The sequence below is a fragment of the Rhinopithecus bieti genome, unplaced genomic scaffold (genome assembly GCF_001698545.2).
Source record: "Rhinopithecus bieti isolate Rb0 unplaced genomic scaffold, ASM169854v2 scaffold_2294, whole genome shotgun sequence".
NCBI classification, from domain to species: Eukaryota; Metazoa; Chordata; class Mammalia; order Primates; family Cercopithecidae; genus Rhinopithecus; species Rhinopithecus bieti.
Genome location: NW_016803705.1, coordinates 1220263 through 1246239, shown reverse-complemented (window position 1 = coordinate 1246239; position 25977 = coordinate 1220263). Strand labels below are relative to the sequence as shown.

General features: G+C 36.3%; 1 protein-coding gene across 1 annotated transcript in view; it reads right to left on the bottom strand.

Moving 5' to 3' along the window:
* Positions 1 to 25977, bottom strand: part of STIM2 (stromal interaction molecule 2) — a 166746-nt gene that overhangs the window by 70547 nt on the left and 70222 nt on the right. Inside the window, 1 exon segment of the mRNA XM_017851957.1 lies at positions 3260 to 3374. Within this exon segment, the coding sequence (XP_017707446.1) occupies positions 3260 to 3374 (115 nt within the window).

Below are 25977 nucleotides of genomic sequence, written 5' to 3'. Positions count from 1 at the left end.
TTTTGAGATGGAGTGTAGTAGCGCACTCCCGAGTTCAAGTGATTCTGCTGCCTCAGCCTCCCTAGCAGCTGGGATTACAGGAGCGTGCCACCAAGTCTGGTTAATTTTTGTATTTTTAGTAGAGACAGGGTTTTGCCACGTTGGCCAGGCTGGTCTTGATTTCCTGACCTCAGGTGATCTGCTCGCCTCGGCCTCCCAAAGTGCTGGGATTACAGGCATGAGCCACTGCACCTGGCCTGTACTAGTATTTTTATTACTACTGTTAATGCTATGGCTAATAAGGTTCTGAATAGTCTCCTTCAGTCCCATTTTCCCCTAAACTGTCATTTTAAGTTCATAATTTTAAAAAACAAAAATTTTTAAGAAATGCATGTAATGTCTTACAACAGAAACGCCTGTACTCAAAACATTTGACCAACTGAATTACTGAGCATCCAATACTTATCAGGCATTACACTTTCATTCATTCAACAATGATTTACTGAATATCAAAGTGAATATTCACTATTGAATACTAAGTGAATGCACTGCGGCTAGGCACGGGAGACACGACAATGATGAGCAAAGAATGAATGCATATATTTGCCGTGTGTGTATGTAAGTGTGTTATATACATACACACCCACATGTTTCTGTATATATTCAAGTAAACAACCTTGAATTACCTGTTATTGTTAGGGGTACGTTCTAATCTCTACTTCAGCAGTTTTCAAACTTTTCAGAAGAACTACTTTTGTTTCTCAAGATAAATTTTAAACAGAAACGAAATATAACAGATAAAAGCAGAGCCCTGCACACTCAACATGCCCTGTCCCTGGGACTCCTCCTGGAGCCTGAGTGTTTCAAAAATCAGTGCTATAGCAACAATGCCCAACCCTTACATGACCCCTTTAATAAATAGAGTCTGATATGGGTTGAGAAAAATCAACTAGGTCATTATAAAGCTTCTAGTGAAAGTTTATTATCATTTGATTCCTCTCTCTTTCATCCCATACAGCTGCATTAGTAGGAGTCCTGAGACTACTTCTCCCAGGCTCTGTAAGGTTATATAGCCAACTGGGGCTTAGAGAAAAGGAAGCAGAGAGGAGATAACTTAGGCCAACTGTTTAAACTGGGGAAATCCCTCATTATCATAATGGTCAGATCTCAGATTAAGGTGAAAGCCTAGGGAAAAAGGTTTAAGAGGTCATTCAGCTTGGAAAGGCCTTAGCTTAAAATAAAAAATAAAAAGTAAAAAAAACAAGCAAACAAACATTCTCATAGATCACAAAAGATCTCACCAAAGTCACTAGGGTGGGAAAACAAAAAGGAGTTTAAGAATAGAGTCCTCTTTATTTAGGATACATTAATAAACAAAACACACAAAGTTCCCCTGCTCTATAAGACTTACATTTTTGGGGGTGAGGCAGAGAGAGAAGGGAGATATATATATAATGAATAACCCAATTATATAGTATCTTAGAAGGTGATACATGATAGGGGAAAAGGAAAGCGTGAAGCTGAGTAAGAAAGATCAAGAGTACCAGAAAAAAAAGAAAAATGAGTAAAAGGGGAGGTTAGCAATGTTAAACAGGGTGGCCAGAGAGGTTTCACTGAGAGCATAGCCCTTGATAAAGACTTTAACAAAGGAGGTGATGGAATTAGCCATGAGGAAGTGTGCATTCCTGCATTTGTGGAATAGCAACAGGTCCAGAATGAATGGAGCACAGTGAGCAAGAGAGATGGATGGAATAGAAGAGGTAAGAGATGAGAGAGAGGTGGAAGTAGAAGGCAGAACATGTAGAGGCTTACAAGTCTTTGTAAAGATTTGGACTATTACTCTGAGCTACTACAGAGTAATGGGCAGATCTAATTTACATTTTAGAGTACTCTGCTAGGTGAAGAAGAGACTACAGCAGAGCACAAACACAGGGAGATGAATTAGGCTGCCACAATTACCCAGGCAAGATATGATGGTGGCTGAACAAAGGTAGTACAAGAGCTAAGTGGTCAAATATTTTTTTTTCTTCATTCAAACATAGTCAAGTGGATTCCAATCAATGTATTACATATTTTAATTCTTAAAAAATTACTAATAGCAATAGACTCTGTAATGGATCTCCACCTCCCTTCTTAGTATCTATGGATTGCTGAGCCATATCATGTCAATAAGGTAAGTTTGTTGCTGAGTTCCCCACCATTTTCACTTTTCTTCATGAAACTGGTATTTGTTTATTCCTATTCCTATCCAAGCTCATGTTATTTTTAAATGGTGTAGGAAGAGAAATGGAGAGGTTTTTTAAAAGTCTATATATTTTCTTTTAAGTCCATATTGTTTTCTTCTTTCTTCCCCAACCCAAGTATATTTCAACAGAAAAACATGTAAGCAAGCTATCTACCATCTTCTGTACTAAGAAAAATACTGAGCATTGGTGGGACAGTTTCATTTTCCCACTTTTAAATGTTATAATGACTCAAGTAAACTTTATTATTTCTTTACACTCTTAATTGGTAATCTGTCCCTTTAATTTAATTATTCAGAGAAAAATATATGCTTACAATATAATTGCTGACTTTCATGAAAGAACAGAAGTATTAGAAAGAAGGAAGTTGAGTTACTGAAAAAAAAAAGTGTAAGCTTACGCGCCGACTTGTAAATTTTTTTGTTTTATTTTCAAGATAACCTCCTACCGTTATCTCAAGGAACCCAGTCTGATGATTTTTTAGATCACAGACTTTTCTTGTATAACAATTACCTGTCATAATAAAGCTTGAGACTTCAAGTAGAAAAGGGAATACACTACCAAATTATTCCCCAATCTTTCATCATGCACTATTATGAGACCGTCGTAAGGATTTACTTAAGAAAAAGCTTGAACGTACAATACATCCCTAAAACATTAGGAACTATTCCTCCAACTAAAGACCAAACTTTGCTGTTTCGTAATGCTTTATTTGCTAAACTTTTATACAGATATGTCATGTAATCCAGCTGAGAATAACGCATTTACAACTTTAGGTTCTCAGAATGCATTATCTTACTTCTACTTCACTATAATTATATGAGACAACTGATGCTGTAATGACTCTCAGAAAGATAAACACGTCATCTCTTAACATAGAAGGCCGAAACTTATTACTATTTACTAAAATTTAAATATCCTCACCAAAATGTTATTTTGATTTTTTTGGTAAAAACATACGCATAAGTGAGTTAACAACAACTAAGCAGGCTAGATGTGCAGAAGGGGAGGGAGCCAGGTCACGAAGGCAGTCTTACCTTCTGATGTTTTCCATCGTTTCCATAAATCCTCAATTGTTATATGTTTATCTTCTCTGTGCAGATGGCTGTGTTTATTAGTAGCATCTTTATATTTCATATCTTCTCTGATGAACTATAGAAGAGAAAACACTAAGATAAATATAAATTCACTACCTTAGTCTTGATAACTGGAGAAAAAAATAAAATCTGATATCCAGTGGGTGGCTATTTTCAAACAGTAACTGGTAAATTTTTTGGTATTATAGTCATATTATTCTTACATGTTTGTAAAATGTATTTAATGAAATGTCTTCTGCTACTAATCATAACACTACCACCACCAGCAGCAGCAGTAAAAGTACTTAATTCAATGTTTATTATTTACCAGATATTATTCTAAGTTATATAACAAATAGGTGTATACAGTCACCCCCTCCATATCTGTGGGTTCAGCATTCGTGGAATTGAGAATATTAGGGGAGAAAACAGATGGCTGTGTCTGTATTGAACATGTACAGAGTTTTAAAAATCATTATTCCCTAAACAATATAATACAACAACTATTTACATAGCATTTACACTGTATTAAGTACTATAAGTAATCTAGAGACAATTTAAAGTATATGGGAGGATATCTGTAGGTTATATCCAAATACTGTAACATTTTATATAAGGATTTAAGTATCCATGGATTTTGGTATCCACGGGTAAGAGGGAGTCCTGAAACTAATCCCCCACAGACACCAAGGGACCACTGTATATCTGTCTATACAGAGGAAGTCATTTAACTTTACGACAGTCCTATAAGGAAAAGTATTATTTTTCTTCATTCTACAGATGAGAAACCAAGGCCCAAAGAGGCTAAGCAATTTGCCCAAGATTGAAAAAATAACGAATATCAGAGCTGAGAGTCCAACGCAAGCCATTTGGTTATATTCAACAGCATAATATACTGCCTCAATATCACTGCATTCATTTTTACCAAATACTTGGTGACAGGGATGTTTGAAAACAGAACAATCTTCTCAATTACTGCATCATATTTCTATGTTCTCCTGCCTTTTTTAAGCTACTACTTTTAATTCAAAAGCATTTGATTATGGTGTTTAGAGCTAAAGCATACTTTACAAAACTGAAGTATACCTTCTATTAGTCTTACTTTAAAATATATAGAGAGATAGGCTGAGGCAGGAGAATTGCTTGAACCCAGGAATTTGAGGCTGCAGTGAGCTATGTTTGCACCACTGCACTCCAACCTGGGCAACAAGGCAAGAACCTGTCTCTTAAAAAAAATATATAGAAAGCATTAAAATTATCTTTGCTAAAAACTAATCTGTTCTATATTACTTTTTTAACCGTTTCCCATTGTCTAACAATAAAAGCAAACTCCTTTTATGATTTAATACCACTTATTAATCTTATCTCTGAGAATCTTTTAGGCCTTATCTCTTGATACTTTCCTTATATGTACCCATTACTCTAATTATGTGAAACTAATAGTTTTAAATTGTTTATGATTTTCTACCTCAATATTTCTGATTTTCTTGTTTCATTATTTTACGTGGTATCTTTTTTGTTTTCTATTGTTCCAAAACTGTAAGATCATGTAAAATATTTCAGAAGTCCACAATGCAGAAATTGAAAATTTCCCACAGTTAAAAATGCCAGAGGCATATTTTTCTGACTTTTACACTAGCAATGAACATCACCTTCAGACAAAAGACCAAATTCTGCCTGAGTAGAGATGCTCTCTACTGAAACTGAAAAAGAAAATTTTAACAGCTGTATAATATTGAGCAGATCATTTAACTTTTCTGAGGCTCAGCAACCCTGGCAGCAAAATAAAGAAATAATGTTCTAGGATCAACAACACTGTTGAACATGTGGTCAGCAGAGTAGTGTCAGCATTATGGCAATCAGAAAACACTTTCACAGCATCTGGGTCAAGCATGTGATAAATATGCTCACCTTGTCCACCCTGTACATATATACTGGAAATTAAAAATCTGGTCCCTCATCATCAAAAGTTTGAAAAGTATTAATCTGAAAAACCTATGTAATCTGTCGTCTTCTTTAAATAGTGCCTTATTCCTTTATACTAAATGCTGCCTTAAGTTATATTTAAGGGGGCTGCCTGATTGCTCCAAGTCCTCCTGTCATCCAACTCTTCTTGACTGACACCTTCAAAATCCAGTAGCGACACTTGGAAAAATCACTACCAAAGAGATGCTCAGAAATTGTCTCTATCTTGGAAAAGGTCCAAGAGCTGGAAAGAAATTCTAGACTGAAAATGGTAATAATGGACTGAGCAGGGAGGAAATCTGTCTTGGAAATGGTCCAATCAGTTGGAACAAATGGCAACTGTTTCATTTATGTAATATATATTAAAGACAATGTCCAAAAAAAAGTATCCTCACTACACGAACACAAACAATCTAAATGTGAAGTTCTGTGATTTCAGGATCAATATATTTCAGAAAATAAGCAAATTTCCACATGACTAGATGTGGCATTCTAGCCATGTAACTATTTTAGAAAAGCCGGAATGAGTTTATGGATATATGCCAAACATACTTAACAAAATAAAAGATTTTTTAAAGTTTTTTATGCTTTTGAAGATACTTATAGCTCATCTGGTATAAAAGAACTATCTATTCCTAAGAAAGTTGGGTGAAAATTAAATAAACACAATGAATTGTATTTTCCCTGGAATTACCATCTAAAACTACTTCTGTTTTAAAACGAGAAGTATGACTCCAGGATATCACAATAACTCGTAACAAACCACATGAAATAAAAGTATATTCTGTATCTTACAGATCTTCAACATGCTGATCACAGAATGTGACTAGAAACCAGTATAATTAGAAATATTTTTGTTCGGAAAATGTTTAAATGAACCAAACACATTAAAAATCATCACGTTCTATGGAACCTTTTCCCAATATCCTAAAGAAGAAAAAAACATATAATTCTGACTGCTCAGACTTTTCCAAAATTTTCTTAAAAATTCCTCCTCATTTTAGCAATGAAGTAGGGTAACTAGAGAAATTTTAAAACAGTCACCAATAACTGAAAATGCATACACAAGACAAATACTCCTTCTTTGTATTCATTTGTCAAAAGGCAAATACTTCTTATTTGCAATTCATGAATTGAGAAATCTGAAAATAGGATGTGAAATTCAACGAAGTGAGTCTTCAAATAATGTATGGCAAATAATGTAGCGTTCCCTGGTAAATACATCCAATTACATGCAAACCTACTATAGGGAATCCTAAATTGACAAGGTACATAAGGGAGTGCTCAGCAAATAAATGACAAATGTTCTTTTTAAAAGATTCACTCACACGATTCTTTTAAATAAACTCTTCTAGTACCACTGAAAGTAATGCTTTACATATCCAGTTTGGGGAAGTTAGTTTTCACATAATAAACTGATTTCAGTTTCTCACACCTGTAACTTCAATGTTGTATTTGTGCTGTTATTTTTATGACAGCACTTTAATAAAATCTGATATATGTTATTATAGGTACATTCTGGGGCTCTATTCAGGCCATACCCTTTTCCCACACAAATACCAGCATTAGTGTACATCCCTGTGTGTGTGTAGTTACCCCCTCTCAATCTATCATCCACAGCCACAGCTATCTGATCAAAGGATAGACAGACACCTCACCTACAGGAGAACAACCCTGAGCCTATGCCAGGATGGCAGGATTCTCCTCACAGGAAATTATACTGAGATTATGAAAAACTGGACGACTTGGCCACAGCTCTGGACTTTTTAGGGTGATAAACACACTGATGTTGAATGTACCATTTTATGAGTAGTCAAGATGGGCTAGGTGGTAAGGCAAACAGAGGAAGCCAATAAATATGCAGAAAGAGAAAATAACGAAAGAGAACAGAGGTGACCACAGGGAAAGACACAGCACAAAGAACTGCCTCCGTTCTTGGTGACTTTCTACTTTTAATTCCTCGGGAGGCCTGTTTGGCACAATTTTTATCCTGATTTCCATGATGTAAGTCTGTTTCCCCTTCTATTTTTAAATATATAATTTTAAGACCTCAATACTCAGGAGAGGTGATTTATCATCATAGTCAGGCATGCAGACTCGAGTCTGACATATACTCAAAACTTGACTCCACTACTTACTATAAGATAGTTGCAAGCACTTAACTGCTCATTAGTCCCATTTTTCTCTTCTGTAGAATAAGGAAAATAAAATTGCCTACTATATAAGGTAAAATGCATACACAGTGTATGCAAGTGTTAGACAAAAATATTTTGAGTGGTTTTTATATGTTGGTGTTGAGTTACTGTCAAAGTTTAAAACATGAATAAATGAGCACCACCCTGATTATACTGGAAGGTGTAATACATGTTTTGGGGATTAACAGACATTTATGTAAGTTTGCCCAATACACCCATTTCAGATATCCTGAAACAAACTGCATAACAGGGATGGAGCAGAAAACCAGTTTCTTTACTGACAATGTAAGCAGACTTTCCCAAATGACATCTGTCATCAAAACAATACAATGTCCAAGGTCTGATATGTGAGTCAGTTAAAACAGATGGGTTCTTCATAAACAATTGCAAGGTCTTGAAAATACTACTAAAATAGCTTAGTATAATGTCTCAGTGGAAAAAATCCACAAGAAAAGTACCACTATTATTCCCACTTTTTTTTTTTTTTTTTATTTTTTTTTTGAGACAGTCTCACTGCGTCGCCCAGGGCTGGAGTTACAGTGGTGCAATCTTGGGGCTCCACTGCAAGCTCCGCCTCCTGGGTTCAGGGCCATTCTCCTGCCTCAGCCTCCCGAGTAGCTGGGATTACAAGTGGCATGCCACCACACCCAGCTATTTTTTGTATATGTTTTTTTTTTTTAGTAGAGAAGGGATTTCACCGTGTTAGCCAGGATGGTCTCGATCTCCTGACCTTGTGATCTGCCTGCCTCGGCCTCCCAAAGTGCTGGGATTACAGGCATGAACCACCATGCCCGGCCTATTGCCACTTTTAAAGATGAAAAAACTAAGGCTAAGAGAGAGTCAGCAATGTATTCTATTTCATAGAGCTATTTAAAAGGAGACCCAATTCTGGAAGTAAGTTTTAAAGAATTCTAAAGTCTAAGTTCTTCACCACCATGCTCACCTGGATGTTCTGTAAAAATGCACGGATTCCTAAACTCTTAGATGTGATAACATGTTAATAAAGCATGAACTGCCCATGTTTCTCTCTTCATCTTAAAATTGTTATATCAAACAGTACAGTGTTTGAGAGCACAGACTTGGTCTAGACTACACAGATATCCCAAATCTCCTTTTTGTTTTATGACTGTAGTAAGTTACTTGACTCTCTGTGCTTTAGTATTCTCACCTGCAAAATGGTCACCTTCAAAGGGTTATGAGGATTAAGTTCTTTATTTTACATGAAGTGCAAAAAAAAAGTGTTTGGTACATTAGTCGACACTCAATGTCAACTATTTTAATTTTATTGTAAATCACTTATTTTTCAAAATAATGAGTTGAATTTTTACCTTGATTTGCATATTCTGTATGATTTCCCGGACATGAATGAAGACAGTGTGAGGTACTACAAACACCAGCTAATAATCACTGATCTAAGAATTAAATCTACAAAGAACAGCAATACCAAATCTTGATTGAGACTCACAACCCAAGACACTGTAATTTGTATACAGATAGAGGTTACTACTAAGACATTCCTTGTTTTAATAACCTTGATCTTATCCTCTGATATGGTTTGGATGTGTCCCCACCCAAATCTCATTTTGAAATGTACTCCCGTAATTCCCACCTGTTGTGGGAGGGACCCGGTGGGAGATAATTGGAATCATGGGGCAGTTTCCCCCATACTGTTCTCGTGGTAGTAAGTCTCACAAGATCTGATGGTCTTGGTCTTATCAGGGGTTTCTGCTTTTGCATCTTCCTCATTTTCTCTTGCCGCCGTCATGTAAGAAGTCCTTTCGCCTCCCTCCATGACCCAGCCAAAATCTACCATTAGGCTTTGGCCTCTGATGCCAGAACTCTGCATACCTAAATATCCACTTGAGTGTTTCTTGCCATCCATTACTTAGACATGATCAATCCTCACACAATCACATAAGTTAACATTATATCCAATCACCATTACATCAATAATATATATAGCAAGTCATTTGGAATTAATGTTAATATTCATGTTAATATTCACTTTAAGTAGGGGTAAGCATTTCAGATTTAACGAATGAAAAAAATCTCCTTCTGTATTTGCTAAAATTTAGTAAGTCAGAATTTGCATTTCCAGCAAAGACGAGGTTACAGGGGCCAGATTTACCATACCTCCAGGCCCTCAAAAAACAACTAAAAAACAGACACAATATACAAACAATAGTTTTCAAGACACTGAACACAAGGCAACAAAGAACAGTGATCCCTGAGAGACTAGAAACAAATAACTGTGCTGTATGACTGACCCAAATGAGTTCCTGGAGAGAATTTCTAGGAAAAGGTGCAAGAAGAGGGAACCCAACAGTGCCAGGCAGTTTCCCTGAGTTGAAAAGACGGGACTTTGTGTGGGAAATGGCACATTCATACATCTGTGGGAGTACAAACTAGTGTAACCTTTGTGGGGGGCAAATTTTAGCAATATCAATTAAAATGTTAAATGCTCATTGCCTTTAACCAAGAATTTCTACTTTTCAGAATTTATTCTATAGTAATGCTCACATAACTGTATAAAAAGTTCAAGAGTTCTCACTGCAATATTATGAATAAAAATTTTATGACTATTCAGACTGCCCACCAGTAAGAAACATTTGACAAATTACGACACCATCAGGGCAAAACGTAAAAGCAGATATATCCGTTTACCCTTAATAAAAAAGAAAAGCTTACAATATAGCTATCTGATAATTTAATAAAATTACATCAGTTGAGTTTGATCACTCTGGAATTTTTTTCATGCTGATTAGAAGCTATGATGGCTGATCTGATACATTAAAAAAAAAAACAACAACAAACCTATAAAAGCTTTTAATGTACATTTTCATACTCTCTCTTAACTTCTAGCCTAATGTTACTTGGATCCACCAAGGCGCTGCTTGATAACTCCAAAGAACAACACAGAACTGGATCAAGCATCCCAGAGTCATAGGGTAACACCAGAGGAGGCATTCTATCAAAAGAACAGCTTGTCTTAGTCCATTTAGTGCTGCTATAACAGAATAACTGAGACTGGCTGATTATTTATAAAGAACATAAGTTTATTTTTCTCACAGTTCTGGAGGCTGGGAAGTCCAAATCAAGGCACCAGCATCATCTGGTGAGTGCCTTCTTACTACATCCTCATATAGCAGAAGGCTAAAAGGCATAAGAGAGCACCCACTCCCACAGGCCCTTTTTATAGTGGCACTAATCCCCTCATAGTCTAAGCACCTCCTATGAGTCCCCACCACCCAACACTGTTGCATTGTGGATTAAGCTTCCAACACATAAATTTTGGGGAACACATTCAAGCCATAATGCTTCTTCTGATCTGAATTCATGGTTTAAGAGAGAAATCAAAATTTCTATCTAGAACAGGAGTGTGTAGATTGTACCATAGGTATGCAGTTTTTGTAGATAAGAGAATACCAGTAAGACAAAAATTATATATTTAAGAAGCTTTTAATTTCAACAGAATCAACTGAAAGCTGTTTCATGTCATAAAAACGTAAAGACTACAATTAGTCTGAATACTTAAAACATGAAATAGCTGTCACTGGTTCTTGTTGATACTAGAGCTCTAATTAAGTTGTAAAGCACTAGCAGCGGAAATATATTGCAGGTAAGATTATGTGTTATACGGAGGGTCAAGTAATTATTTCTAGTATCCATCACTGAGAATACTGTGTATTACGCTTACTTTCACTGTTTAGTGAGTACCTATAAGCACTTAAAACAAAGCTATATTGTATTTATAAAATGCAATTTAGAAATATTCTTCATCAAAACATATTAAGTATTCAATTTGATTAATATTTTTATAAAGCAAAATTTTAAAAAACGTATGTATATGTTTACATATGATTTTATGAACATAAAGAATGCTATGGGGGAAAAAATCACAAGCAGTAACACCGATAATGAACGGGGGATGGGATGGGCCATCAGGAAGATAAGAGGAGGAGCCAAGGAGGAAATACAATATTTACACATTAAACTGTGAGCACCTGCTTAAGTTAACACACACATACACAAGCTCAACAATAAAGACCCTGAAGCAAGACGGAGGCATTTCAGAGTGAGACACAGGAAGCAGACCTAAAACTGTATCACAGCTGTTCCTAAAGCACAGATTAGAGGTTACTACCACTTTCTTTGGAAAGAGAAGCTGGATACCAATTTCATAACCACTACAGGGCCTTTATTTCATTATACATAAATATAATAAACCACACATAGTTTTCATCGAAAAAGAAACTTTACATTAGTACTTATCATTTTAATGATGAGTTATACAGTTCATTTAGTCACCAATAAAATAATTTTACTACTTAACTATGTTAAAATACATACAGGGCTGTGAGACAGAATAAAGGTCAATAATTTAGACTGTAAGATAGATTATACCAAAGTAAATTCTGGAGTTGCCACTTTTAGAAATATTTTGAATGAACACAGACACTGATAATCATGAGAAAGCTTTGTGGCACTCAGCATTCAGAGAATAACTCTGACTATAAATATGGATAATATTAATAAAATTCAAAATATAATGTATCAAAATTAATTTGTCAAGACTTACTGTGTAATAGGATTGATAAGGAAAAATAAGAGACTATCTAAACAAAAAGAAAAGCAATTCTATCCTAAATCCGTAAAAAGTGACATTGGAAGATTAAGACTGAAGAAAAAATAATCTTCTACAAAGAAACAAAATGAATACATTGTATGTACTGTGTCAGTTCACTAGGGTGTGCCTTATCTATCTTCGCCACTGAACATTCATTTTTCTGTAATTCTCCTCATTTTTACTTCTCAAGGAAGCTAACAAGTATCTTCTATCAACCAAAGACTTGGTTTCTGAGAAGTCACTAGCCCTTTGTTATCCAATAATCCCAAGACTAGTAATGTTCACTGCAATATTAATTACAATTTTCTTTAAAAAAAAAAAACTATAGAATTAGTAATATGTAATGTATCCCACAACGTCAGAAAATGAAGGCATTTCCAGAATACTGAAGACTGCCTCTTTAGCACTAAAACATTCTAATTTTAAGCAATTTTAGTGGAAAACATTCTAAAATAAACTGCCTTAATAAATGAAGTTTTCAGGAGGGGTTAAAAAAAATTTTTTATAGAGACAACGTCTCACTATGTTGCCTAGGCTGGTCTCGAACTCTTGGGTTCAAGCAATCCTCCCAACTCAGTCTCCCAAAAAATACCAGGATTTCAGGCGTAAGCCACTGCGCCTGGCCAAATTACAAGGCCATCATTTTGAACACTACTTCTTTTCGCAATCATGTCACAGTCTCCCAGTTCCTCCCCTCTGTGGAGATGTATGTTTGAATTGAGGAAGCCTAGCCAATAAGACTATCCCTATTCCTGTGGCCACAGGGAAGGGCTGGAGGTAGGCATGTGACCATGTCAAAACAATTAGAACCAATATGAATCCCACTTAGCACTTTCATTGGAACACCTGGAAAAAATAAGCTCTCTCTGCTGTGGCCACAGAAAACTAGCAGGATTTGACCTAGAGCTGTTGAGAGACACACAGGGAGAACGAACCTGAGAATATGGCCAATAAAGAAAGCAAAGCTGAGAGAAAGTGGCAGAATTTTGATGACAGGTATTCAAGCACAAGAATCCAATCATACCTGAACAATTCTAGATTGTTCAGCTATGTGACCCAATACATTTCCATTTTGCTTTTGTAAATTAGAATGGAATTTGTTTCACCTACAACATCCCTATTATGGAATGTTTAGAGCATATAAAAATTTTCCTGATTATAAAGAAAGATCCCCGTATATATATTTTTGTCAACTTCTGATGATTTCCTTTGGATAGGTTCTTAGAAAGAGACAGACATACGATTATAAGGCTTTTGATACACAGAGTCAAGTTGCCTTCTGGAACAACTTTTATTTATTTTTTTTTCATGTGTGCAAAGTATAGTTGTTAAAAACAAAACAACAGAAACAGAATAAAGAGGCTGTGGCTTCTGTGGGGCAGTGCCAAAGCAGAGCTCCACATACTCAGACCTGGGGAGGAAGGGCTTTATGCTCCAACAGGTCTAGGGCTGGCAAGCAGGGATGGGGTCTTACGTGTTGGCCCTCATAGCAAAGAATGGAGATCTGGTGAGGCTGATGGAGGGCTGGAGAAAGCCTGATCAAGATGCGGCTGTGGCCTCAGTCCCCTCCTCCAAGTCCCACAACTCTGACTGCAGATAATCAGCAAAGAGAGCCCTGGCCCAGCCAATTTCACCCCCTCCCTACACCGGTATTATGAGTACCTAAATCAAGATATTTTCACAAGCTTTATCATATATATATATATATATATTTGTATCATTTGAAAAATAAAATGTAATATGTTTTGATGTGAATTTATTATAATTTTAAGATTATAAATTCTCAAACTCATATTAACTATTTGTATTTCTCATGTAAAACGTTTATTCCATACTTATTTTACATATGGGAATCTGTCAGCGTCCTCTCTAATAAAACAGAGAAAGAGAGACAGAGATGAAAGAAGAACAGCATCCCTCCAATCTCCTAAATTCTGATGCTATCATGGGACAATACAACACTTGGAGCTACTGCAGCCACGTCCAACCATGAGTAGAAAGCCAATGAAAGAAAAGCTAACACAGAGACCTACACATCATTGAGCCTGTGTACGAACCTTAAAACCATTTAGCCCCTGACTTATGATAATGCATTTTCAAATATTAAACTCCTATTGTTCAAGCCACTTGAATTCAGGTATTCTATTACTTGCAGCCAAAATCATCCTAAAACATAGTCAAATAAAACTCTAGCTTGCTAGTCCCCATCTCTTAGGTCTAGTGTACAGGATCTGGAATCATTTAATGACCAGTAATAAGCAAAGATGGTTTTTGACACAGGGAAACAATGCAATAGACAGAGAATTATAAGAAACCACAAAACCAAACTGGTAAACTAATGTGATAAACCAGATTATCCAACTGCATGTTTTTAAGTCTATGCACCCTTTTTCTAAAGATTAAGGGATATAAAGCCATCCAAAATTTGTTTCAACTTTGTAGGAAGCAAAAGGAAAGGGATATGACATCGGAAAATCAGAAAAAAAGAGTGCACGGAAATGCAAGCACACAGGAGCATGTGCATGCATATGCGCATACACACACACACACACACACACACACACTAGTGAGGCAACTGCAGCAGCAAATAGTGAGGCCCCTCACACAGAGAAGAAAGATACCTGGAAGTAAGAATCAAAAAGCTATGACTTGAGCAGTTCCTCTCATCAGATTCTTCCTCCATTACTAATCTTAAAGAATCAAGGTTTGATATGACTACATTAAGGGAACTGACAGGTTCTTATCAGAGGTTCCAATAAGTTCTATTAAATAATCACCTATATTTTCTTCTAATTTTGGTACAGTTTCACATTTATCAATTTTTTAATATATCTAGTTTATTTTTGATATAAGGTGAAAGGTCAGAACTGAGTTTCATTCTCTGAATCTTAACTCATGACTCAGGCATTACTTATTGAAATAACTTTAATATTCCCAACAACCTGCAATGCTATCTTTATACAACTGAAACATGGTAGGACATCAATATTTTCCCACAGTTCAAGCTAACCATAAACATAGACAGTTCTGTTTCTGGAATATTCCATTTACTTTTTTCACGTTAATACTCACAGAAGAAAATAGTGATTTTGCATGTCCAACTAACATTAATGACATCATATACAAATGCAACAATTTTACGTATAAGGCACATAGCACAAATGTAACCGACATCACTATAATGTTGTAAACATGCCACGGATTCAGAGACTTTATTTTCTAGAGCAGTTTTAGGTTCACAGGCCTGTTAAGTTCACAGCAACATTGAGTGGAAAGTACGAAAAGTTCCCAAATACAACTTAAATTTACAAGAAAAAAACAAACAACCCCATTAAAAAGTGGGCAAAGGACATGAACAGACACTTCTCAAAATAAGTCATAAATTATGTCCAACGAGCGTATGAAAAAAGCTCAACATCACTGTTCATAAGAGAAATGCAAATCAAAACCACAATGAGATACCATCTCACACCAGTCAGAATGGCCATTATTAAAAGTCAAAAAATAGCAGATGCTGGAGAGGTTGCAGAGAAAAAGGAACACTTTTACACTGTTGATGGGAGTGTAAATTAGTCCAACCATTGTGGAGGACAGTGTGGCCATTCCTCAAAGACCTAGAGGCAGAAATACCATTCAAACTAGTGTATCTCATTACTGGGTACATACCCAAAGGAATATAAATCATATCTATCATTATAAAGACACATGCCTATGTATGTTCACTGCAGTACAATTCACAATAGTAAAGACATGGAATCAACCTAAATGCGCATCAATGATAGACTGGATAAATAAAATGTGGTACATTTACACCATGGAATACTATGCAGCCATAAAAAGAACAAGATCATGTCTTTTGCAGGGACATGGATGAAACTGGAAGCCACCATCCTTAGCAAACTAACACAGGAACAGAAAACCAAACACTGCATGTTCTCACTTATAAGTGGGAGCTAAATGATGAGAACACATGAACACATGGAGAGGAACAACGCACACTGGAGCCTCCCAGAGGGTGGGGGGTAAAAAGAGGGAGAAGATCAGGAAAAGTAACTAGAGGATATTAGGCTTAATACCTGGATGATGAAATAATCTGTACAACAAACCCCCATGACACACATTTAACAATGTAACAAATCTGCACATCCTGCACATGTATTCCTGAACTTAAAAGTTAAAAACAAAAAAGTTCCCAAATACTCTCTATTCCCAACAACTTACTTCATTCATTTAAACATTCACCATGCACTATTAGATTTTAAAATCTTTATTGAACCACCTTCACAAATCCATGTACATAAGAATACATACGCATAGAGTTAACAGTGTTGGGGAAAATACTATTCACGTGATTGATGAGAAAAACAGATATTCAGTGATTGTTAATTGACAAACAACATTTTCTAACTTTGCGTAAGAAACTTTTCACAAGTTACGAGAAAAGATTATTACACAATAGAAAACATAAACTTTTACAATACTAGTGTGAGCTCTTTGGTATCCTGTCACTCTTAGAGTATTTAGTAATGGCTTCTGTTTTAACAAATTTTAATTTGCATTGAGATAAAACACAATGAATGCACAATGCAATTATTCATGAAAATATTTCCTATCTATTATGGACCAATAGTGGGAATAGAGCAAGACAAAAGAAACAAAAATCCCTACCCTCAGAGAGCATATTTCCTAGCATGTGAAACCCAGAAATTAAGAAAACAAGTCAAATCAAAAGTATATTGTTACTTGAAGCAAGTAAGGCTAACCTGCTAAGGAAATAGAGAATAAAAGTATTTTGCTTGTATTTTAAAAACTGAAGAACAAGTAAACCATAAAATAAAGGGGGAAAAGGTAATCTTTAAAGGGATGGAGAAAATATAGTATATGAGACAAAGACAGAAGGATACTTTTTGCATATACTTTATTGCATAGATTAGACTATGGAACCATATATATATTTGTATAAAACAATAATTATAAAACAAAATTAATTTTAAAAGGTAATCCTTAAAATTACAAGTAAAATAAAACAACTGAACCTAACTACATCATCCAGATAGTGGTATAACCATACAGTTAGGAACTATCCTCACTGATTTTAATCATATTTGCCTAGAGGGACATGTCCTATAAACAAAAAAAAAAGAACTCCAAGAGAATAAAACTGTTTTTGGTAATTATACCACTGGTTTTAACATTAGTATTCTTATCCTTACTAGTTATGCTGGTATTATTAAGAATCAAAATTTTCAGTGTGACTGTTGGAAAATACAGGGTTAAGACCAATAAAGTTAAATTAAAACACTGTAGTACTAAATCTGAATCATAAATATCAGACTGAATTCATAGTGTATATTATCTTTGAAAGAAAGTAACAACAAAATATTTCCTAGCCCCATCCACTGAGAAGACATAGAAACAATGACTAATGGAGCGCTGCTAGCACTTGGATTGGGGTCTATCAGATACTGTTTCCCACTAAACAAAATTAAAGCTCCTTCAAGAAACAGCTGAAGAAAGCAGAACTCTGGGGCCAGAAATATACAAGCTGGACATGGAACATTTTGTCATTGTGGAAAGCAAGAAACCTATCAAAGGCAAGGTTGTGCCTGAAGGATCCAGGTGCGAGCCTAAGTAAGTTTCCACTGGCCAAAACTGGGGCAATTTAAACAACAACAAAGATAATAACATAGCCTGAAGCTCATTTAAAATCCTGAGTTCATGATACTAAACATACACACAAGCATGCCTCTCATCGCCTTTAGAGGATCCTTGGAAACTACCTAATTATTTTGAATATGTGTAAATACGGGGAATCAATCAATTATTTTTCTCGCCTTTCCTATACAAACAGGAAACCAAATAATTGATGTGTTAAAATGTCTCTTTAAAGGGTATTCCAATTAACGAAAAAAAAGGATAGAAGTAAAATACTGGCATTTTTCAACCATTAATAAATTAATGAATCCCAGCAACGATCAACAATGGCAGATGAGATCACAAAACATCAAGGATGATGCCAAATTTTTGGGCCCACTCAAAGATTGTTATAATGCAGCTGTTTAAACAGCAACTCCATTGTAAAAAACAAAAACAAGAGAGAAGAGATTTGAGTCAAGTAGGAAATCAGGACTCAATTTTAAACCTTAAATTTAAGATGACTACTAGATATCTAAGTGGAGATGTTGATGCAGTTGGATATATGAAGCCAGAGCTCAGGACTCAGTTATAGGGTATGTAAAAGCCTCAAAATTAGGTAAGATAACCAAGAAGGTGAGTATAAATAAGCAAAGCAGTGTACAGACTAATATTTGTAGTTCAAGGAGATAAAGGGGAAACCAGCAAAGAAACTGAAAAGCAGCAACCAATATGGTAGAAATAAAATAAGGAGGGCATGGTTTCCCAAAGATCAAGTCTTTTAAAAAAGTGCTTTAAAAAGGAAAATATATTAAACCATATCATGACACTAGTAAGTAATATGAAGACTGAGAACTGACCACTGCATAGCCACATGGCCATCACTAATAAGCACAATAAGAATAATTTTGGTGGCATAATGAAGTCAAAAGCCTAAGTGAGATCAAGAAAAAAATGAAAAACAGTACACAAGTCCTTTTGAGATTTTTTGTTTTCTAATCAAAGGGAAGAATGAGGCAATAACCAAAGGCAGAAGGAGAGTCAAGAAGTTCTTTTGTTGTGTGTAAAGGTAAGAAAAATAATGCCAGGTTTGAACACACGATCAAGTTACAGTAGAAAAGGGAAAATATGGTTGCTGAGGAGAGAAAATTGCAAAAGGACTGCCCTAGAGTAGGGATAGGGGATGAGGTCAAGTACAGAGGTAAAGAAATTCACTTGGCAAGAACACAGACAGTGAATTCACAGTAGTAGGAGAGAAGATAAAGCTTGTGGACACAAATGCAGATGGTGAGCCCCCAGTGGTTATCTGACACAGATAGTGAGAGAAAACACTTCCCAACCCCAATCGTAACATCTACAGGTAGTTGTTAGATCGCTGGGATAAGATTTTAAACATATCACAAAGTATGGGAAATAAACTAGCAACTGAATTTATCTTTAAATTAGTGACCAAACAATACATAACAGGTTTTATAGTAATACAAAGATTTCTCTTCATTGTCTTCTACAAAAGAAAGTGAAAGTTTTAAAATTTGAGAATCAAATCTCAATTAGGGTAATGGCTACATGAGTATGTAGTTTTCAAAATTCATCAAACTATACACCTAAAATCTCTACATTGAATTGTATATAAAATATAACTCGAAAAACTTTAAGCCATTAAGAATTTGAAGAAATTCATTATCTTACACAGGCACAATTTTATTCATTAAAAAGATACTTACCTTTAAAAGGTACTGCTCATCTCTTAGGATCTTTAAGAAAGCCAGTAATTAGGAGAGCCCATTAATTTAATATATGGTATAATTTTTAAGTATCTTTTTTTAAGGGGAAAAAATAAGAGTTTAAATCTCACTTCCATCAGTGAGATTCAGGGTAATAACTATAACTCATTTTTGGAACGTGAAAATCCTCTATCAATATTCAGGGAATACTGGCTTATCAGGCCTTCTGGTTCTAATCTACAGAAAGAATTTCATTTCCTGCATCACCACACATATGCTCTGTAACTAAAGTGGGACAGGTAAAATACAAAGAGTGAACTGGATAAGGGATGGAAATTGGAAATATGGGTCAAGCTAAACTACAAAGCAACAAATACCATAAAGGAAGAGTGCAATGCAAGAGATTACTTTGGCTTGGAAGAAGAATGATAAAAGAAAATACAAAAAACAAGAAACAGAGAAAAGATTCCACTTGAACTAATCTTTAAATTAATCTTAAAAGATCGTTTGACAAGCAAGATGAAACAAGCGGAGACTGAGAGAAATCCTAAGGGAAATGCCTGTATACTCATGAGAATACAGGATGTGCACAAAAAGTTGTCTGTCAGTAGTTCACTTTGGCTAAAGTAAAGAGCACGTGAAAAAGCTGCACAATAAATGATCATGGATAGAAAGGCAGAATATGGCCAGACTGTACAAGATCATGAATGTCAAACTAAGCAGCCCAAACCGTATTTGGAAGATTATGACAGCAGTTCTCAGAGCATGGTCCCTGGACCAGCAGTATCAGCATTGCCTGGGAATCTGTTAGAAACACAAATTCTTGGGTCTCATCCCAGACCTACGGAATCAGAAACTGTGAGGGTGGGCCCAGCCATCTGTGTTTTAACAAGTCCTCCTGGCAATTTTAATGAAAACTAAAATTTGAGACCACTAGACTATGGGGCTCTAATATAAATTTCTGAGTAGGGCAGAGAATAACAAAATATTATGTTCTAAAATGTTTTAACCAAGTAATAATGTCAAAACGGATTTACAAAAAGGAAAAGATAAGCAATGGCAAGAACAGTTAGAAAACAAATAATAATAATAAAACTCAACTCAGAGAGGCAGACAAAGCAGCAAAGATGACGCTGGAGCACTGAGCCTGAGTTGTAGGTAAAATAGTGGTATCACTAATAAAAACACCACCACACTTAAAGAGAAATAAGAATCAGTGTTTTTAAGGAAGGCAGTGATTGGTCCAGCATGAGACTTTCTAAAAAGAAAACCACAGAGAGAAAGCAATGTATTTCATTAGCACTTAGGACATTGAGTTGGAGATCTGCACAAGCCAAACATGAGAATGGAATTGTGGACAGAAGAAAGAACTATTTACAGAATATTTCAGGCCAGAATATTTACAGAAGTGATCATTAAAACCATGGGCCTGAATAAAGTGACCTAGGAAGTGAAAGAAAGAGGCCTAAAGACAAAAATCTTACCAAATACATACACTTACGGTGGAGGAAAAGTAAAAACAACTAAGAAATCAGAAAAGTAGGCAAGAGCAGGAAGAAGGAAAACCAAGCAGCTTCTTTTCAGTCCTATCCTCAACAACATTAAGACTCCAGTCAGACCGCATGATTCGCTACTGAGTAAATTAGCACTCGAGGGGCTTTAGTACTTTTTCCCTGTCCTGCCCCTACATCATGGCACGTGCTTCCCATCATCTAAACCCGTGAAAACTATTCCCATTTCACAAAGTCCATCTTAACGACCCTAGGTAGAGCTTTGTTTGATGCTCCCCAAACAGATGTGCATCACAAGAACACGCCACGATTCATGTGTATTACTAGGATATCGTTTGCCATGACATGCCTTGTAGTATATACATATATGACATTATATACCCTACTAGACAGTAAACTCATGGGGCCTATGTTCAGTTTTTCAATCTGTCCCATATTTAGTACAGTGCTAAATATATAAACAAGAACTTCAAAACCTTACATGTGTTTTGTTTTTAACGAAGTCATCAACAATGCCCTTAGGCCTATTTCCCAAGTCCTTCAGGGGGTCAAAGAAAAGAAAACAAAGGGGAAATGAGAACAAAACAAAACCACACATAAAATTTTCAAACATCCCCAATGAACACTTAAAAGAAATTTTAGGTACGGGTATGATATTAAAAAATAACAAAGGTGATTTAGCAAGGACTGACAATTAAAGTAAAAGGCTCTTAAATACTATCAATTGTTTGTAACATTTTTAGGATCCAGACAAAATATTCTTTAGTTTTAAAATGTTATATTTATCTGATTCAGCCCTTTAGATCCAGTGAGGTGGTACAAAGCATGTCATCAATACTTGGTAGTACCAATGCTAAGTCAAGAACAGTATCAGGCCAGACCCAGAAAGGCCAAGATAGAAAATCTAATACTGATTTAATAAGCAGGGGAAAGAGGCAAGGTGAATCCTCCAGCCAAGCTCAAGATAAGACTCAAGATAACACTTGGTAGAGTCCTTACAACGGACCTTGTGAAATGGGAATAGTTTTCACAGGTTTAGATGATAGGAAGCATATGCCAAGATGTAGGGGCAGGCCAGGGAAAAAGTAGTAAAGCAAGCCCCTAGAGTGATAATTTACTCAATATGGTAAGATTCAAACCAAAATACAGGGAACAAGCAGGGTATGAGGTCCTAGTAAATGAACTAAATACCCAGAAGTTTCCAATATTAACATTAACAGACCATCCAATATTAACAGAAACCCAGTTCAAGAATGTATGCAGACAGCCTCCTTTAGCTTCCATGGCTCAAAACTGAATACAAGTTAAAAATTAAAAAATTTTTTTAAAAAACTGGAAATTATGCCTAAACACGTCATGAAGAATGAACAGTAGTTGGGACAGGTGGACTCTAATCCTAGCGCTCTTCAGGTACACTATGTAACCTAAATAACTTAATCTCTCTAAGCCTCTGTCTCCTTATCTATAAGAGAGATAACACTTCTGTCCATCTCAAAAAAGTACTGCTGAAGATAACGTGAGACAGCATAAATGTGAGGTTACCTGAGGATAAGAACTATTTACCTTACACCTCCCTGATATAGCTTAGCACTTTACCTTACGACAACCCAAACAGCTTTCTAGAGCAGAACTGTCTCCTGAGACTATGTGATCAGTGACTGCAGCAGTCAGTCCTTGGGGAACTTCCTGCAGGCTAAATGCTGGATACATAGGAAAACTTAGACTATTACATAAAATTCTTCAGATATGAAAACTTGGTTACCTTTGTTTTTGTGGTAAAAACACAAAAGATCTACTCTCCTAGCAAATTTCAGGTATATAATACAGTATTATTAACTACAGTAACTAGCTACACATTAGATCCCCAGAGCTTATCATCTTATAACTGAAAGTTTGTACCCTTTGACATGTGAGGTGATGAGACTGCAATAATAATCATTTCACGATGTATAAAGATATCAAAACACCACATCATACACCTTGAATATATACAATCTTTATTTGTCAAATATGCCTCAATAAAGCTGGAGACTTTTTTTTTTTTTAAAGAAAGAAAGAAAATTTGGGAAAACCAAGAAATATACTACTAAAAAAAAAATTCTAAAAGTCAACATTATTTTAATATAAGAAAAGGTTTGGCTGGGCGCGGTGGCTCACGCCTGTAATCCCAGCACTTTGGGAGGCCGAGGCAGGCGAATCACGAGGTCAGGAGATTGAGACCATCCTGGCTAACACAGTGAAACCCTGTCTCTACTAAAAATACAAAAAATTAGCCGGGCATAGTGGTGTGCGCCTGTAGTCCCAGCTACTCAGGAGGCTGAGGCAGGAGAATGGCATGAACCCAGGAGGCAGACCTTGCAGTGAGCCGAGATCGCGCCACCACAGTCCAGCCTGGGCAACAGAGCAAGACTCCGTCTCAAAAACAAANAAAAAATTAGCCGGGCATAGTGGTGTGCGCCTGTAGTCCCAGCTACTCAGGAGGCTGAGGCAGGAGAATGGCATGAACCCAGGAGGCAGACCTTGCAGTGAGCCGAGATCGCGCCACCACAGTCCAGCCTGGGCAACAGAGCAAGACTCCATCTCAAAAAAAAAAAAAAAAAAAAGTTTACACTATTTATTTCTAGAGAATAAAAAGACAAAAAAAAATCACTTACCTGCAAAAAAGAAAAAGGAATGGAAAGTTGCTGAGTCTTTCTGTCATGTTAGTAGAAAACAAGCTGTACAATACAAAAAGACTCAGACTGATAAACCAAACTGAGGTAGAGCCAGGGTTTTTAGCAGTAGCACAAATCTTGGCACAAAACTTAGATCAATTTAATAACAACTTAGTGAGGGAGCAAGACAAAGATAAAGGTAAGTACAACTGAAGCGGGCTGATAAGCCACATGGCGAAGGTAATTATATGGCCCGTCTGCTTAGGACAGTCCTCGTTTACACCCTTTGGATGTAATTATTAATAACACTCTCTTTCACTCAGAAGAAAATGACAGTTTGGATAATAAATTATATGGCCATCCTATCTATAATAACAACAATACAAGACTAATAATGTTAATGTTACAGTAAAGGCACAATTCATTTGTGAAATGGGAATAAATAGGTCTGTACTCAGCAAACATCTTAAGGTGAGATACTATGTAAAGTATCCTAAACTCGCAAAAAATATATTAAATCAACGCAATGCCATGCTGTGATGCTGAAAACGCTGAGAAGGAGTGGGGAGACAGCAGGACTGGCAGTACCATCAGGCTGGAATTGAAAAAGAGAAGTGCAGACACACTGTCCTGTCATAATTCACACTCCTACTCCCACTGCTCTGCCCCCTTCCGGTCTGTAGCAATGTTTAATAGGAAACTCTTGTTGAGGTAAACTAAAAATTAGTGAAACAGAAATGAGAAATAATTTTTAATAAAAAATACATAATTACCATATGGTCTGACTAATGAAAGCAAAAAGAATTTGGGAAAGGGGCTAAAAGAGTCACTAGTTGAAGCAGGGGTTGTGGCAACTCCCAGTAAAACGCAAAAGGCACCAGGCACAGTGGCTTATGCCTGTAATTCTAATACTATAAGAGGTTGAGGCGGGTGAATTGCTTGAGCCCAGAAGTTCCAGACCAGCCTGGGCAACACGCTGAAACCCCATCTCTACAAAAAATACAAAACTTAGCCAGGCATGGTGGCTCATGACTGTAGTCCCAGCTACTTGGAAGGCTGAGGTGGGAGGATGCCTGGAGCCCAGGAGGTCAAGGCTGTGGTGAGTCATGTTCACGCCACTGCACTCCAGCCTGGGTAACAGAGCGAGACCCTGTCTCAAACAAAAAAGACAAAAGGCACTGGGTTGAATGTTTCGATACTCCATGATACTATAAAACGATTTCAGAAGTTTTTGGCTCTTCATACACAGATCATATACTACAGTCAGTTATTCTCAGTTTATAAGTAGGTTACATTTAAGAGTATTCATCCACTATGTGAAGCATATCTTTCCACAGAAACTATGTTATTGTGTTTAACTTCCTAGTTCACCACAAAATCCTATTTAATCTGTACATAACTGAACCATATACAACCAACGGTGTTTCTCAAATGTCCTATGACTAAGATAGCTTCAAGAAGAGGGAACCCCCTATAATAAATCAGAACTCAAGCAGAGAGATTACATAGTCTGGATGGTAAGAAATAGTAGGGTAAGAGCAAGTTCTTTGGTTTCTATTGTGGTTGCTTTGAGGGACAAGCAGATACATGACTAGAAACGCTCTGGGAGAATCAGCTCTTATCAAATGTCATAAACGAAAAGATAACTCAACAGCAGTTGGTAAATGAACTGGAAAAGCAAGAGACAGAGAAGAAACTCCAGTAAATAGTTACTGTAATTGTCAGGGCATAAGGCCAAAGGTACTTAACTAAATAAATGCTGGGACCAGGTAGAAATTTCACAATTTAAGTAAGAAATATTCTAAGTATAATATAAAATCATGAGACATTTTCTTAAGATCTGTCTCAATAACTTGCACAATGATTTTTTTTTTTTTTTTTTTTTTTTTTTGCGACGGAGTCTCGCTCTGTCGCTCAGGCTGGAGTGCAGTGGCCGTATCTCAGCTCACTGCAAGCTCCGCCTCCCGGGTTTACGCCATTCTCCTGCCTCAGCCTCCCGAGTAGCTGGGACTACAGGCACCCGCCATCTCGCCCGGCTAATTTTTTGTATTTTTTCAGTAGAGACGGGGTTTCACCGTGTTAGCCAGGATGGTCTCGATCTCCTGACAGAACTATCTTACTTTAAAAAGCAAAAGATCCTCCTCCACATAAAAAAGACAAATACAACGCTGCTTGTCAATGACTTCCTGTAAAACATACAAAGAAATTTTTAAGGTGGAACTTGGCAAAAGTCAAGTCACAAAATACAGGAGCTGAAAACAAGGTATCTTGCAAGAGCATCACAGTAGTATTTATATTTAAAAATACTGTGCCTGAGATTATAAAAAAAAAAACTGCAAAAGTATGATGCAAAACAACTGTAAGATTTA